The sequence below is a fragment of the Solanum dulcamara genome, chromosome 12 (assembly GCF_947179165.1).
Source record: "Solanum dulcamara chromosome 12, daSolDulc1.2, whole genome shotgun sequence".
NCBI lineage: Eukaryota > Viridiplantae > Streptophyta > Magnoliopsida > Solanales > Solanaceae > Solanum > Solanum dulcamara.
In genome coordinates this window covers 60,474,583-60,491,636 of record NC_077248.1, presented here as the reverse complement: position 1 = coordinate 60,491,636, position 17,054 = coordinate 60,474,583, and the positions used below count along the sequence as shown (strand labels likewise).

Sequence of the window (17,054 nt, the reverse complement as noted above, 5' to 3'; positions counted from 1 at the left end):
ACCTCCACCGGACAAGCAACTCTCGAATTCAGCACCTGGAATGACAACCCACTATCAACAATGAAACATACACGTCACAAGGAGTCCAATGACACCCATATTAATAGGTTTTGGAACCGGGGGTAAAATGGTCCAAAAATTAACTATTTTCGAAAAGGGTCAAATCTGGAAATTTATTGAACAATCCCATTCTATTGGTAATAAGGAACTCATGGTTGAAAAACCCATAAAATAGAGCTCAAAACGAGTTGGAAATCACAATTTTCCTTAAATTTGGATTAGGAAGAAACAAAGATTTTTGGAGTTTGAAACTAAAATTTAAGAGTTAAAATCATCAAAAACTTAATGAAAAAGGAAGGTTTTAGGTCAAAAATCACTTACCCAACACTTTGCCTCGAAAATCTCTTCTCAAATCACCTCAAGGAGTTCAAGAACTCAAACAAATGATGAAAAATATTGAAATAGGAAGAAAGGGGCATTTTCTGCCCAAAAAGTTACTGTTCACGCGTGTTACTGTTCACGCGTGTTACTGTTCACGCGTGTTTTGTACAAATTTTCGAAAATCACCCTCAAGGTCATTACAATATCCACCACTAAAAAGGATGTTCGTCCTCGAACATAAGATAAAATAAAGTACTTGGGGTCTCAAAAAGCTGAGGGTACCGAGCCTGCATATCAGACTCTAACTCCCAAGTCGCCTCCTCAGCAGGCCGATACTGCCACTGCACCTTGACCGAAGCGACCTCCTTGGTCCTGAGTCTACGAAGCCGCCTATCTAGAATAACTGTTGGCTCCTCCTCATAAGTCAAATCCGGACTCAACTCTACCGCATCATAAGAAATCACATGAGACTCATCCGGTATGTACTTGCGAAGCATGGAAACATGAAACACCGGATGGACAGCTGACAATTTAGGGGGTAAGGCCAACTTATACGCCACTCCACCTACTCTCCTCAGGATTTCAAACGGGCCAACAAACCTTGGGCTAAGCTTGCCCTTCTTTCCGAACCTCATCACACCCTTCATGGACGATATTTTAAGCCACACGCAATCACCCACCATGAACTCTAAGGGACGAACCCTCCTATCAGCATAACTCTTCTGACGACTCTGAGCTGTCAATAGTCTACCCTGAATCAAACGTACCCACTCCACAGCATCCCTAAGTAATTCAGTATCCAATGGGTGATCGACACCTACGACCATACAATGCCTCAAATGGTGCCATTTGAATGCTGGAGTGATAACTGTTATTATAGGCAAACTCTGCTAAGGGCAAGTGTTGGTCCCATCGGGCACCAAAATCAATCACACAGGCCCTAAGCATATCCTCCAACACCTGAATAGTCCGCTCGGACTGACCATCGGTTTGGAGATGAAATGCTGAACTCATCTCTAGCCGCGTACCCATACCACGCTGTAATGCCTTCCAAAAGTGAGAGGTGAACACTGAACCCCGATCCGATACAATAGAGATAGGCACCCCATGCAGCCTAACAATCTCACGAAGATAGATCTTAGCTAACTTATCTGCATTGTAGCTAGTCTTCACCGGAAGGAAATGGGCTGATTTGGTCAATCGATCCACAATCACCCAGACAAAGTCATACTTACCCAATGCCATAGGTAATCCAGACACGAAGTCCATAGTGATACGCTCCCATTTCCACTCAGGAATGGGCATCCTTTGCATAGGACCACTCGGTTTCTGATGCTCATACTTCACTTGTTGGCAATTTAAACACTTAGCCACAAAATCAATAATGTCTCTCTTCATGCCACACCACCAATAGTGTTGTTTCAAGTCATGAAACATCTTTGCCACTCCCGGGTGAATCGAATAGTTGGAACAATGAGCCTCCTCCAATATCATACGTACCCATTCACTAACCTTGGGCACACAAATACGACCATTAATCCTCAAAACTCCTTCCGAATCAAGAGAGGCTGATTTTCCTTCACCACTTAACACTTTGTCTCGAATGGCCCTCAACTTTTCATCTTCAAACTGGTGTGTACGAATATGGTCCATCAAAGTAAACCTAGCCTCCACAAAGGCCAAAATACCATGATGTGTAGAAATATCAAGTCGGACCAACTGTCTAGCCAATGACTGAACCTCCAATGCCAAAGGCCTCTCCACAGCCTTAAGAAAGGCCAAACTACCCATGCTAGATGTTTTGCGACTCAGGGCATCCTCTACCATATTAGCTTTTCCCGGATGATAAAGTATGGTGATGTCATAGTCTTTCAATAACTCTAACCACCTACGCTGCCGCATGTTCAGATTCGGCTGAGAAAAGATATACTTAAGGCTACGGTGGTCAGTATAGACCTCGCAATGTACTCCATAGAGATAATGCCTCCACAACTTCAGAACAAACACCACCGCTGCTAACTCTAAGTCGTGGGTAGGATAGTTCTTCTCATGTACCTTTAACTGTCGAGAAGCATAAGCTATAACTCTACCTTTTTGCATCAATACACCACCCAAGCCGACTCCCGAAGCATCACAAAACACAATAAATGCCACGCCCTCCTCGGGTAAGGCTAGAATAGGTGCTGAAGTCAATAATTCCTTGAGCTTTTGAAAGCTCGCCTCACACTCCTCAGTCCACTGAAATGCCTCAGTCTTTTGAGTTAGCCTAGTCAATGGGGCTGCAATAGAAGAGAATCCTTGAACAAACTAACGATAGTAGCCTGCCAACCCAATAAAACTCCGAATCTCGGTAATCGAAGTAGGCCTAACCCAATCACGAACCGCTGCAACTTTGGCTGGATCAACCATAATACCATCCTTGGTCACTATATGACCCAAGAATGTCACGGACTCAAGCCAAAACTCATATTTGGAGAATTTTGCATACAACTTCTCCTCTCTCAATCTCTGAAGGACTGTCCTCAGGTGCCTATCATGATCCGCCTCATTCTTGGAATAAACCAAGATGTCATCAATAAACACGATCACAAACGAGTCCAAATAAGGTCGAAATATCCGATTCATCAACTCCATAAAAGCAGCCGGGGCATTAGTCAACCCGAAGGACATAACCACAAACTCATAATGCCCATAACGAGTCCTGAATGCAGTCTTTGGGATATCAGATTCCCGAACTCTCAACTGATGGTAACCCGACCTCAAATCAATCTTTGAGAACACCGATGCACCTTGAAGCTGGTCAAATAAATCATCAATGCGAGGGAGAGGATACTTGTTCTTGATAGTGACTTTGTTCAACTGTCGATAGTCAATACACATCCTCATAGTACCATCTTTCTTCTTCACAAATAAAACCGGTGCACCCCACGGTAATACACTAGGTCTAATAAACCCTTTCTTCAACAAATCTTCCAATTGTTCTTTCAACTCTTTCAATTCTGCCGGAGCCATCCGATAAGGAGAAATAGAGATGGGTTTAGTGTCATGCTCCAAATCAATCACAAAATCGATATCACGGTCAGGAGGAACTCCCGGCAAGTCTGTAGGAAATACATCCATAAACTCTCTCACCACCCTCGTAGTCTCTATATGAGATGACTCCATGGTGAGATCATGTACATGAGCCAAATAAGACAAACAACCCTTATCCATCAAGCGACAAGCACGAATATAAGATATCACCCCCTTAGGATATGAACTCGGATTACCTTTCCATACCACGCTAGGTAAACCGGGATAAGCTAAGGTCACGGTCTTTGCATAACAATATAATATAGCATGATAAGGAGATAACCAGTCCATACCCAGTATCACATCAAAATCAAGCATGTCTAATAAAATCAAGTCTGCACAGGTCTCTCTACCCGAAAATATCACCAAACATCCCTTGTATACCCGATCCACTACTAAAGATTCACCTATTGGGGTAGAAATAGTAATAGGCACAATAAGGGACTCACTCACATAATCAATACCCACATCAAAATAAGTCGACACATAAGAATAGGTAGACCCTGGGTCAAATAATACTGAAGCAGAACGATGGCAAACTGGAACAATACCTGTAATAACTGCATCAGAGGCTTCTGCCTCATATCTACCCGGTATAGCATAGCATAACTGACGGTCACCCTTAGCCTGTGAACCCCCACGAGCACCACCTCGTACTCTACCCCTAGCACCATGGGTGCCACCTCTAGTATTCTGCGAAGAACCTCGAACAGCTGGAGCATCTGTAGAGGAATAACTGGTGCCCCGGGCCGTCTAGTAGAAGGAGCACGTTTGGGGCAATCTTGGGCCTTATGCCCAAACTCATCACACACATAACAACCTCGAGGACCTGAACTCCGTAGGGAATAATTAGAAGTGTCAAAATGACCTCCAAAGCTCGAAGAACCCTGAATAGCTGCCTGGACTGGTCTGCCCTGATAACCATGGGTTCCTGAACCCGAATATTCTCTACCCTTGGAGGAATAATCGCTGAATTGACCCTGCCGATGAAACCTCTTGGCCCCGCCCTGTCTAGCACATCGGATACTCTCTATCATCCTGGCATGATCAATAATACTCTGAAATGTACCCCCAGACAATACAAGAGAGGTTCTAGCCTCCTGGAGATAACCGGCGAATCCCTTCACTAGTTTGCGAATCCGCTCGAACTCGGTGGGAATACTCGACATAGCACAACGAGATAACTCATGGAAGCGAGTCTCGTACTCAGATACAGATAAGGATCCCTGCTCCAGACTGTCAAACTCATCCCTACCCTGATCACGAAGGCTATAAGGCACAAATCTCTCAAGGAACACCTCAGTAAACTGTTCCCAACTCATCATAGGAGAACCAATAGGTCTACGAGCAAGAACTGACCTCCACCATTCTTTGGCCACTCCCGCAAATTGATATGAAGTGTAAGCAACTCCATGTGCCTCTAAAATGCCTAGGTTGAACAACCTGTCTTGGCATTCAGTCAAAAAGTCATAGGCTTTCTCTCCGACTTTACCATCAAACCTCGGAGGCGCCAATCGAACGAACCTCTCGAAACTCTTCTGCTCAGCTACCGACATGGCAGCATTAGCAGAAACTGGCGGAGCTACAAATCTCGGAGGTGCAATAAAAGGCATTGAAGATGAACCAAGAGTCTGAAATCCTACACTAGGCCCCTGAACTGGCGGTTTTGCACCAACTATGATAGGAGAACCTACAGCACCTGAAACAATACCAGAGGTAGGAGCACCATCCAGTCTAGCCAATAATCGAACTAGTAGCTCCTGAAGAATCGGAGCACTATCGGGAACCACAGGAGGCTGGGATGGCCTCTGCTCCTCAGTTTTCTGCTCTAAGTCATCCTCATGCTCATACATGGGCTCAGGTGATAGCTCTCTAGCTCGTCCACGAGCAGGTGCCGCTCCCCTTACTCGGCCTCGTCCCCTGACTGCACCACGTCCTCTACCTCGCCCGCGTACTGGGGCTCGAGCAGCAGGTGCAGCCTCACCCTCAGTAATTGTGGCTCTAGTCCTCACCATCTGCGCAGAAGGAATAGATCAGAGGTATACAACACTTGATATGAATAAATCGCACGAAGGGAGTAAAAAGAAAGAAATTCTCCTATTAAGTATCTTGTAGCCTCTCGAAGATAAGTACAGACGTCTACGTACCGATCCGCAAGACTCTACTAGACACCTTGCTCTTTAACTTATAAGACCGGTGAACCTAGTGCTCTGATACCAATTGTCACGACCCAAAAACTGAGGTCATGATGGCACACATCTCAAAACCCAATCTGATGTATAACCCTAAAAATAAAACTCATACAAGACTCCCAAAGGGGAAAGTGATGCCACGATTTAAATAAAAAGAAAAAAAACAATGAAGAAATTATCCCAAAATCTGGTGTCATAAGTATAAAGATCATCTAATACAAGGTTCGAATCTGAAGATACAACATAAGTCTCTGAATGATACAAAAGACTGAAAAATAAAGATAGACTAGTGACGATCCGAATTCTGGGACCTCACCACTAATTTGAGAATACACAATCCGCTAGAATATTAACTACCACGTGGGGTACCCCGACTAGTATCTGCATCAAAAAGGGACACAGAAGTAGGAGTGAGTATAATTCACATGTACTCGGTAGGTTTTAGCTGACTGAGTATAAGGAATTAATCAAACCTATGAAATAAACTAAGGAACGCATCCACCTGCATACAGAAAAGTCCCACTTCGGCATCGGTGCCGCCAGTTTATATATATATATTGACGCGAGTAAAGTAAACCCATAATAACAGCTCATAATCACAATTAATCATATAATTCAAGCAGCACAGATATCAATGCAATGCAATGCAATATGATGATGCAATGATGTGGTGGTACGGTGGAATCAAGACTATCGCACAGCCTGTCGTATACACCTGCCGAGCTGTGCTACCAAGCAGGACCCATGGGGGTCTCGCAGACCATATACCTCAATCACAATATCTCATTATCCTTGCCACCTCCTCGTGGTCAAGGGATCACAATGCATCCACTACCCTGCCGGAAAACCGCCTCGGTCAGGGACTCAAGATACAAAGGTTGAGATCACAATGCATCCACTACCCTGCCGGAAAACTGCCTCGATCACAGACTCAAGATACAAAGGTTTAAAAGTGTTTCATTTTTTTTCTCAAAAAGAATTTCCATATTTCTCAACTTCCCATGTTTCATGATATGATGAATAAGGATGAATGCATCAAAACACATATGGCATGGAAGTAATAATCAACTCACATGTGGTATAAGGTTCAAAGTTCTCAAAACTTAACCTACACATGATATTCACCCTCAATAAATAGTAACGGGAAGAACACACTTTTATTTAAATATTCACCCCTTTCTCAACAATATTTCAATACTCAAGTATGCTCAAAACCCCAACTCAATCTCTCAGGCGGCATCACAAGTCAAATAATATACTCAAGCCTCTCTCTTAGGCAAATCACAATTCACATGCTCTCAAAGCAAATAAGATAACAAATAAGGCCCCCACACGGGCTATGTAATACGAATAAACCCCCACACGACAACACATTAATAAATGAGCCCCCACACGGGCATCACAATATATATAAAATTCTCAACTCATACTACAACCCCATCCCAAAGTTTATAACATATGAATGACTAATTACCCCATCTCAATCTCAAAGAAAGATAGCCAAACCTACCTCAATTGCCGAAACCGCACTCGAATACCTCCACCGGACAAGCAACTCTCGAATTCAGCACCTGGAATGACAACCCACTATCAACAATGAAACATACACGTCACAAGGAGTCCAATGACACCCATATTAATAGGTTTTGGAACCGGGGGTAAAATGGTCCAAAAATTAACTATTTTCGAAAAGGGTCAAATCTGGAAATTTATTGAACAATCCCATTTTATTGGTAATAAGGAACTCATGGTTGAAAAACCCATAAAATAGAGCTCAAAACGAGTTGGAAATCACAATTTTCCTTAAATTTGGATTAGGGAAGAAACAAAGATTTTTGGGGTTTGAAACTAAAATTTAAGAGTTAAAATCGTCAAAAACTTAATGAAAAAGGAAGGTTTTAGGTCAAAAATCACTTACCCAACACTTTGCCTCGAAAATCTCTTCTCAAATCACCTCAAGGAGTTCAAGAACTCAAACAAATAATGAAAAATATTGAAATGGGAAGAAAGGGGCATTTTCTGCCCAAAAAGTTACTATTCACGCATGTTACTGTTCACGCGTGTTTTGTACAAATTTTTGAAAATCACCCTCAAGGTCATTACATCCGCCGCGCCAAGGACCAAACTACTGAGGCATGTTTTTGGCGCGATAGTGGCGCGTCGCGCCCTTACAGCGCCAAGGCCATATTTTCTGGGTTCTAGAAATTTGGCTTGAAAACCCTGCACACCTCGCAGTGGCGTGCCGCGCCAGGGGCCAAACTACTGAAGCTTGTTCCTGGCGCGTCGCGCCACTGTGGCGCCAAGCCCAGTTTTCCAGCAATTGCATCCTAGGCCTAAAATCCCTGCCGTGCTAGTTTGTCTTAGGATCGCCATATCTTTTAACTCTGAACTCTAAATTTCACATTCTTGGTGGCGTTAGAAGGAAGACTCGATGACCTTTAATTTAATAGGTCGTGGGCCACCCAGATTGTCGTTCTTCAAAGGATAGGGTCATTAGAAGTCAACCCCTTATATGAACTCCTCCTCAAACTTAGCCACGACGAATCTTTTGGATTTGATTTGGTCCTAGGGGTCCTTCACGACCCCACATCACCTCTAACGCTGCTCAATTTCTCAAAGACTTATCTTAACTCATGCAAATGCTCCACAATACTCGAGTTCGACCCTACCCGAATACAAGAAGGGTCCGAATCTTAGGGAAAATTTTGAGGGGTGTTACATGAACTATCCTACTCATGACCTTGAGCTCGCTTCCATAGTGTTTGCCTTGAAAATTTGGAGGCATTAATTATATGGCGAAAAATGTAACATATTTACTGATCACAAGAGTTTGAAGTACTTGGGTACATAGAAAGAGTTGAATTTGAGGCAACGTATATGGCTTGAACTCATTAAAGATTATGACTGAACGATCGATTATCATTCCGATAAAGCCAATGTGGTAGCAGATGCTTTAAGTCGTAAAGCCCTTGCTAGTTTATCGCTAAGCCAATTGCCTTTGTTTGTTAAATTGAGAGCCATGAATGCTTGTCTTGCATTTAACTTTGATGGATCTATTGCTGCCGATTTGCAAGTCAAACCAGTTCTACTTGAACAGGTGAAAGAAGCACAGAAGTTAGATGAGAAACTGGTGAAATTGATCAAAGGAGCTCAAATTAGAGAAAAACTTGATTTTACATTAAGGGAGGATGGTGTTCTACTTTATCAAAACAGGTTATTTGTCCCTAAAGATGACAATTTGAAAAAAGAAATTTTGAATGAAGCACATACTTCACCATATGCAATGCATCCTAGAGGTACTAAAATGTACGAAACCATTTAAGAACATTACTGGTGGAATGGTATGAAGAAGGACATTGCAGAGTTTACTTCTAGATGTTTAGTTTGTCAACAGATAAAGGCCAAGCATCAAGTCCCGACTGGTTTGTTACAACCCTTGTCGATACCTGAGTGGAAATGCGAAAGAATAACTATAGACTTTGTTTCTGGGCTTCCACGCACTCAAAGAAATCATGATGCAATTTGGGTTATAGTTGATAGGCTAACCACAAGTGCTCATTTCTTGGCCATCAAGGTGGACTACCCACTTAAACGTCTAGCAGAATTGTATGTTGAGGAGATTGCGAGGTTACATGGAGTTTCTATTTCTATTATATCTGATCGAGACCCAAGGTTTACATCTAGATTCTGGACTAGATTGCAAGAAGCTTTAGGCACTAGGTTGAACTTTAGTACATCTTTCCATCCTCAGACAGATGGTCAATCCGAGAGGGTAATTCAAATCTTGGAAGATATGCTTCGAGCTTGCATTATGGAATTTAAAGGTAGTTGGGACAGACACCTAGCCTTGATAGAATTTGCTTATAATAATAGCTATCAATCAAGTATAGGCATGCCTCCCTACAAAGCCTTATATGGGAGAAAGTGTAGAACTCCTCTTTGCTGGAGTGAAGTAGGTGAACGAAAACTGGTTGATCCTGAGATTGTCTAAAAATTACTTCAGATAGAAAAAAGTCTTATGCTGAGCTTAAGAGGCGTGAAATTGAATATCAAGTAGGGGATAAGGTGTTTTTAAAGGTTTCTCCATGGAAGAAGATTATGAGATTTGGCCAAAAAGTAAAAACTTAGTCCTCGAGTTATTGGACCATATGAAGTACTTGAGAGAGTTTGTCCAGTTGCATATAAATTAGATCTTCCATCGGAATTAGATAAGATCCACAATGTCTTCCATGTTTCTATGCTTAGAAGATATCGCTCAGATCCATCTCATGTTCTTCCTGTCGAGTCCATTGAGATAAGTCCTGACCTGACATATAATGAGGAACTTATTCAAATCTTGGCCCGTGAGACAAAAGAGCTTAGAAACAAGAAAGTTCCAAGAGTAAAAGTCCTTGGGAGGAATCATTCTGGCAATGAAGCAACCTAGGAGTGAGAAGAGGATATGCGAATTCAATATCACATTTGTTTTGAGTATAAGGTAAATTTCGAGATGAAATTTCTTAAGGGGGGGAGAGTTGTAACTCCCCAATTTTCTTTTTATGTTTTTTATAAAGGATTTCCATGTGATCCATGTTATATATGAAGTTCTATGTGAGTAACGATGGTTGAAAATAGGTCGAGGGATTTGGAAGGTGTTGGAGGCCAAATAATGAGTCATGGTAATCAACTTATTTGCGTAAGCTATTGATTGGAATGGCCTAAATAATTAAGCTACTTGAGTACACGTCGAGCTTAAGTAGCAAAGATTACATAGGTTCTTAAAGTGAGACGAGATTACAAACCCACGAAAGAGGGAAAAGGAGGCGTAGCACATACTTGAAACAAGTAGGTAATGCGCCTACTTGGACTAAGTAGGTGACACACCTACTTGGGGTGGACCCACGCTGCCATGTGGCAGCTTTAGATTGGGCGCATGGATGAAGTGGCGCCCTAGGGGCTGGACACGTATCACCCCTAGGGGATGCCACGTGTCACACTTTAAGGGAGCATATATATGTATGTTAAGATGACTAAGAAGTCATTTCTTCAGCAAAATTACACTTAGAGTTTGAGAGAAAACTTAGAGAATAAGAGAGAGTACCTACGCAGCAACAAGGAAAAAAGGTAAGCCCTCCAATTTCGTTCCGTAAATTAATTATCTAAGGTGTCCTTCGATCAAATGGAGGTGTTTAATAACGTAAATAAACTGATTGGGGCAGCAAGCAAGGATAACGAGCAACCACCAGTTTTTAGCTGCGATTAAGGAGCTTTCGAGGTCGAGTTTTGGCAAGGTAAGGTTTTTCCTTTCGAGTTGAAGTTAATTATATTGTTTTTGATGTTGTTGATACGTTGTTGTTGCCGAAAGTGGGGGAATAAACCTTGTTCTGCAAATCCGTTTTTGGATGAGACTGCTGTTAGTAATATTAGTAACTCCTTGTGTAAATATTCGTTTCGAGTGATTCAAGATGTTTTGGAAAGCTATTTCATCGGGCTATAACTTTCATTTAGGCTCTAAAACCCAATTTTTCTTTTATCTGCTCGAAAAAGGGTGATGAAGTATATAGGGGAGGTGCTGCCCAGATTTGTTTTTGGAAATCCTACATGGACTGCTGTTGGTATTTTGGGCATATCGTTTTATACAGAATTGTTGTAGGGGTGATTCGAAATTGTATGCGACCCTAAGTCACATTTCTATAACTTTCATTGAGGCCACAAAGCCTACTTCCCCCATTTACCCCTTCGAAACTGAGCAACAATACAAGACAGTAGGCTGTCTAGAATTCTTGTTTTGATAGTTTGGGTTGATTTTTATTGATTTCATGTTTAGTTTCGATATGATGACTCTTAAACTTAAGTGAATATTTGATTGTGTTTTTAAGGTGTATATGCGCTTATACCAGCTAAGAGGAATTGTTTGACAAAGTGGATTTTGATTGGTCTATGGCGTAGATGAATTGAACTCCTCGAGTTGTGGTCGAACTTGTTATGTGCTAAAATGCCAAGGTTCGTGTATAAAATTGAACTTGGAATATTTTATTTTCCGAAATTTGAAGTATCTTGATGGGTTTTTTTCTTACTCTTTGTCTTATATCGTGGTATGATTATTATCTCAAGTATTGTAAAACTTTCGCTAAATCGCCCACTTGTACGAATTGCTTCATCATTTTGCATTCTTGTTGGGACTTTGCCTTCTTGTTACGGTGACTTGTCATCGATATTGGCATGCCTCTCGATTTGGATCTTGCCCATCTTGACTTTGGGTTTACATTTCGTCTTGACGATGGAGTTTCGTCCATTCTGGAGTACGAGTGGAAAGCCACTTTCAACATGGTTCTTGATTCTCTTGATATTGGGTGACGATCCTTCTTGATTTTGGGGCTTCGATCCGTCTTGATATTGATTGTGCTTAGTGTGAAGGCATGACGTACCTATTGGGCAAAATTGATTATTTGACAACTCTTTCGAATTGAATTATAAGTTTCTAGATACTTGAGCCTTCGAATATTGATATTGATTTTGAAACTCTTCAAGGTTTGTATTTGATACTTTGATATACTTGTTCATTTGGGCTTACTTTTACCTTATTGAGCTATACCTGCAACGAATCAGGGAGTTGAAGAATTTAATGGCTCCAAGCCCAAAGTTTATACACCACTAAGCTTTATGCTTAGCGATAGTTGTTTTCTATCGTAGGTAATGTGCGGGACGAGATGTGAAGATGACCATTTGGAGTAGACTTTTGGAGCCCTTGTGAAGATCACATCTGCACATGCATCTAGTTTTGTAAATATTTTGGGAACTTGTATAGGATACATGTGGCACTTAATTTGAGAAACACACCTCAGTGATGTGCGTAATACACTCTCTCTAGTTTGAGTAACACACCTCAGTTTCTCTCTTCATAAAGCAAATGCGGTAAGAAGGTCTACTTAAGTGGGGGTATTGGTAACCTTGAAAGTGCATGGAAGCAATGGACTTCAATTCCAGCCAAGAGGATTTTCTTAGGATTGCCAGGAAGTGGCTTCACTCCTGCAGATGATTTAATAAGTTCTTCCAGCAATTAAAGGCTCTGCTAAATATATATGGTGGTGTGATGCGCTGGTCCAAGTAGTATGATGATATATCAAGCTGGATATAGTGCTTCCAATAAAGGTAGTGTCTGATAGATTAAAATCAATGAATCGATGTGATTATGAGTTTTGAATGCTGATAGTGTGTTATAATTCCATATAAAATTTTAATCAACATATGAACAGCCTTCTATAAAACCTTATTTGAAGATCCAAGTCCATGGTTAGAAAACCATTGCTGAAAAGACTCCAACTTCAAGGATCCTTTGGACTGTCAATGCTAAATACTAGTGACTGTGAACCTAGCATTTCTTCCGACATTTGGCAATGATCAGATCCCATTGATGACTAGCTAGTACTAATCGATTCACCAGCCTTATCTTCGGTACAAATCATGTAAAGAGATGGGAGTGAAGTTACAATCTAGCGGAATAAGTTACTTACAATCTAGGGGAATTGAGCTCTTGCCCTCGTTATGAATCTGTTATCGAGAAAGGAAAGAGTTCAATATTGGGTTGATCTTGCCAGGTATCTGTTCCAGAATCAATAAGGGATGCCAGAAGGTATACTTAAGTCGGCCTCAAAATGGCCATTTCCTAGTGCTTGGGTTGGAGGTGCCTTAAAACAGGCACTGTTTATTATTACTATAAATAAAGTCCTACAGTAATCATCCATTGTGAATACTATTAAGAGTTCATGTCAATCTTGAGAGGCATAAAAGCAAGAGTTCACCAACTACTGCTAAACAAAATTTCTATGATCTTCCAGCTGGAAGTTGCTTTACTGCTTGTGGTGATATGTCTTCCAGCTATTCTGATTCTAACAGTACAGATGAATCATGCTAGGGACCATGCATTATGATGATCAAAAGGGCTTTAATTCTGCATTGAAAGCCATGATAGAAATGTTGAGACTCCACAATAGTCTGTGATCCCAAATCATGTAGAGGGTTAAACTTTAGTTTCCACCCTCGCCATCGCAAAATGTATGATATTGCAACAAGAAGAAACATATACAAAAAGAAGAAGAAATAATGAAGTCAATGTGTGAGATAAAATGATGGTGGAAACCACATATAAATTTGGTCAATCTGCCCATCAAGCTTAGAAATTTTAACCTGAATCATGATGTTATAGCTAAAAGTCTCATCTGTCAGATAATTAACCAGATTAAACATCTTGAATAACGAGGACATGACAAATCATAGAAAGAGGGAGATTATCTACAGATATACCGAGATTAAGTATACAGCTGCAGATAATATATGCATATAGTATTTGATTCAGGTAGTTTTAGTAGTAACTTTACACTGAAGCAGTTTTAAGTATGTTCCTGAAACAAAATTACAAATCGTATTGCAAGCAGCGGAGAAATTAGAACCATTCCCTCTCTGTTCCAACCAATACAATAAACATTATCAAATTGCAATAAAAACAAACAATAACTTACAAAAATTTCCAATATCGTGCAAAAAAATTATATTAGCCATGAGTGTTGACAGCTTCCCAGAGCAGACCCCTAGCCTGCATTGCCGCGGTCCTGAGTGTCCTTATTGTCCACCTATTGGCCTCATAGAAGGACACACTCTTGTAGGGCAAATTGTGCTTTTTGCACAGCTCCTGCACAATAGGAGAAATTTTCCTCAATTGGCACCTAGGCAGCCTTGGAAACAGATGATGCTCAAGCTGGAACTGCAATCCTCCAAAGAACCAATCCATCAGAGGAGAACAATCAATGTCAATAGTCCCCGCTGTTTGTTTCTCAAACCAATCGTTCCCCTTGGGCTGTCCAACATAGACATCAGCAGCAAAATGATTCAGACAGAATTGAACATGTTGAATCCCAGTCACAGCAAAGCTTGTAAGAACAAACAACACCCTCTCTGTCCAATTAGGCAAGGCGAGAACAAGAAGCGGAAACCAAGTCCAGAAAACCATGATCCCCAATATGTTCAAAAGTCTATCAGGCACTTTTCTCTTTGAGAACAATAGCAACAATGTCTGGACAAATAAATTCACCCTGGAAACACAAATGATAGGATAGAACGTAAAATGTTGATAGCTGACAAAGAATTTCGCCAAGGAATCGAACGTTAACTCTCTTCCATAGAAGGTAGAATTCAATGATTTAAACAGACTGGAAGAGACAGCAAAAACTGGCAAGTGCTGAAGATCAGGGTCATAATCCAGGCTATTACAGGCCACATGATGGGCATTATGAGTCCATTTCCACCAAGCAATACTAATCCCAGTTAGACAATTCCCTGACATAATCTGTACCATTTTGTTGAATCCTTTAGTTGTCATGATTATGTAATGACCAGAATCATGACCCAAATAAGAAATCTGCATCCAAGTTAACCCCAACAATGCCCCAGAAAGCATATGAATCAAGAAACTATTACTAAAAAGTACACCATAGAAAGTCAAGAAAAGCAAAAAACCAATAAAACAGAAGGAATACATAACCCCATGACCCTTTTTTTCAAATAATCCAGCTTTAGCAAATTCAACACAAAGTTTTCTGTAATCCCTTGATACCTCAGAAACCTCATACTCTTCCAAATAATAACCAGTAAAGAAGTTATCAAGATGTTTCCAAGCAGTACCTGGATGAAAAGCAATGAATGCATCAGTTGCTTCTTGTCCAGCGAGATTAAGTATAGGGATATCCCCACCAGGGTGTTGCTTAATCCAATCTGTCACATTGTAAACTTTCCCCTGAACAGAGATCCATATATCCTCTCTTTTGTTATGCTTCTTTAACTCTTCAGCTGTTATGTACTTTTTTGAATCCCCCATTGTGTAATAAACAATTTAAACCCCAAAGATTGAATCTTTTTTCACAACCAAACTATAAATGGTGAAAATTCAGAACAGATCTAGCAATCAAGAACACCCCTCTTAATGTAACAAAAGTAGAAGAAGGGGAATATGCTTTCTTGGTCAAGTACATTCAAAAAATGTACTTTTTTGAATCCCACGTTGTGTAAAACAGCAAATTAAACCTCAAAGATTCAATCTTTAATACAAACAAACAAAACAAACTATGAATCTATCAAGAAAAGAAAGATAAAATGCAGAACAGATCTAAGCATTAATAGTAAGACAAACAAAAATATATGAAATGGGGTTGTTGTATCTAGGGATTATTTTCGATCTAACAGTGTGTGAATGGAGTAAACTAAGAAATTTTTGATACTTAGAGAAGAAGTTTCGATGCCTATGAAGGAGATATTTTAGAAAAGAGACAACAATGGTGGAATTCTTAGATAATTTTGACTCCTTTTTTTAGGGGAAAAATAATGCGCGTCACCACTTGTTTGACTTAGTTACACCATAGATATTTTGGGTCAATCTTATTCTTGCATATTTTATTATTTATTTTTTAAAAAAAAAGTTGTTTCAAAAAAGTGGTCTATCTTTATATTTCATTAAAAATATTTTTTGATTTAAGTGTCTTGAAATTCTAAAAGTTTAGTTGATTTAATATCTGAACTTTCACATTATTGATGAGACACCGAGAGTAAGGGTGTATATCAGTCGGTTCGATCGATTTTATGTATTATCAGTTCGATTTATCGATTTTCAATTTTTAAAATATGTTAAACCAACAACAAATCAATAACATATATTTTTTATCAGTTTTGATCTTTAACAGTTTGATTTTTGATTTAACCAATAAGAAAATGCTCATAAAATAGTTATATGACTTCTCCAATAATATGGCGCAACAAGAAAATAATATAACTTTACGGAATGCTTATAAAATAGAAACAATAGTGACAAACATGAAAATAACTCTACAAGTGCAACACAAATAAAAAAATTAGGACAATTTAGATAGGTAAGTAAAAGTATTATTCTAAATATATTTATATATAATTTAGATAAATATATATAATGAGTTATCTGTTTTTTGTGTGCGTTTTTTTATACTGTGTTTGATACTTATATTGGAGCTCGACAATTCTGGATTCACACCGTGTAGGGCACATTTGAGGAAAGCGCTTCCTATCAAAAAAAAATTCATACACAAGGCTCAAACTCAAAATCTTTGATTTAAGGAAAGAGCAGTCTCATCCACTGCATCACATCTTTTAATGATTATATGCTTCTTGTTATACCACATTACTGATCTACTCATCTTGTTGGCGAGGACCCAATGAATTTGTCTAATAATTATTTTATCGACGAAACCTTATGAGATTGGTGATTCTTATACCACTCTAAGGAATTGTCTATGTACTTGACTTAATGCAAAATAAACATTAACGTGACATAATATAAGTATACCACACCACTGCATATTGGCCTGGATGCACAAGAATTAATTTCCCAACTTAAAATTTCAACTCTAA

At 40.0% G+C, this 17,054-nt stretch overlaps 1 protein-coding gene across 1 annotated transcript; it reads right to left on the bottom strand.

Annotated features, from left to right (window-relative positions):
• Positions 1 to 13,940: 13,940 nt before the first annotated feature.
• Positions 13,941 to 15,996, bottom strand: LOC129877333 (delta(8)-fatty-acid desaturase-like). Its single transcript, XM_055952829.1, has one exon. The coding sequence runs from the start codon at positions 15,493 to 15,495 to the stop codon at positions 14,176 to 14,178; it is 1,320 nt and encodes a 439-aa protein (XP_055808804.1). The 5' UTR covers positions 15,496 to 15,996; the 3' UTR covers positions 13,941 to 14,175.
• Positions 15,997 to 17,054: the final 1,058 nt, after the last annotated feature.

Bases quoted from the DNA above. Each gene is read 5' to 3' on its own strand.
- LOC129877333 (XM_055952829.1), bottom strand. From the start codon at position 15,495: ATGGGGGATTCAAAAAAGTACATAACAGCTGAAGAGTTAAAGAAGCAT.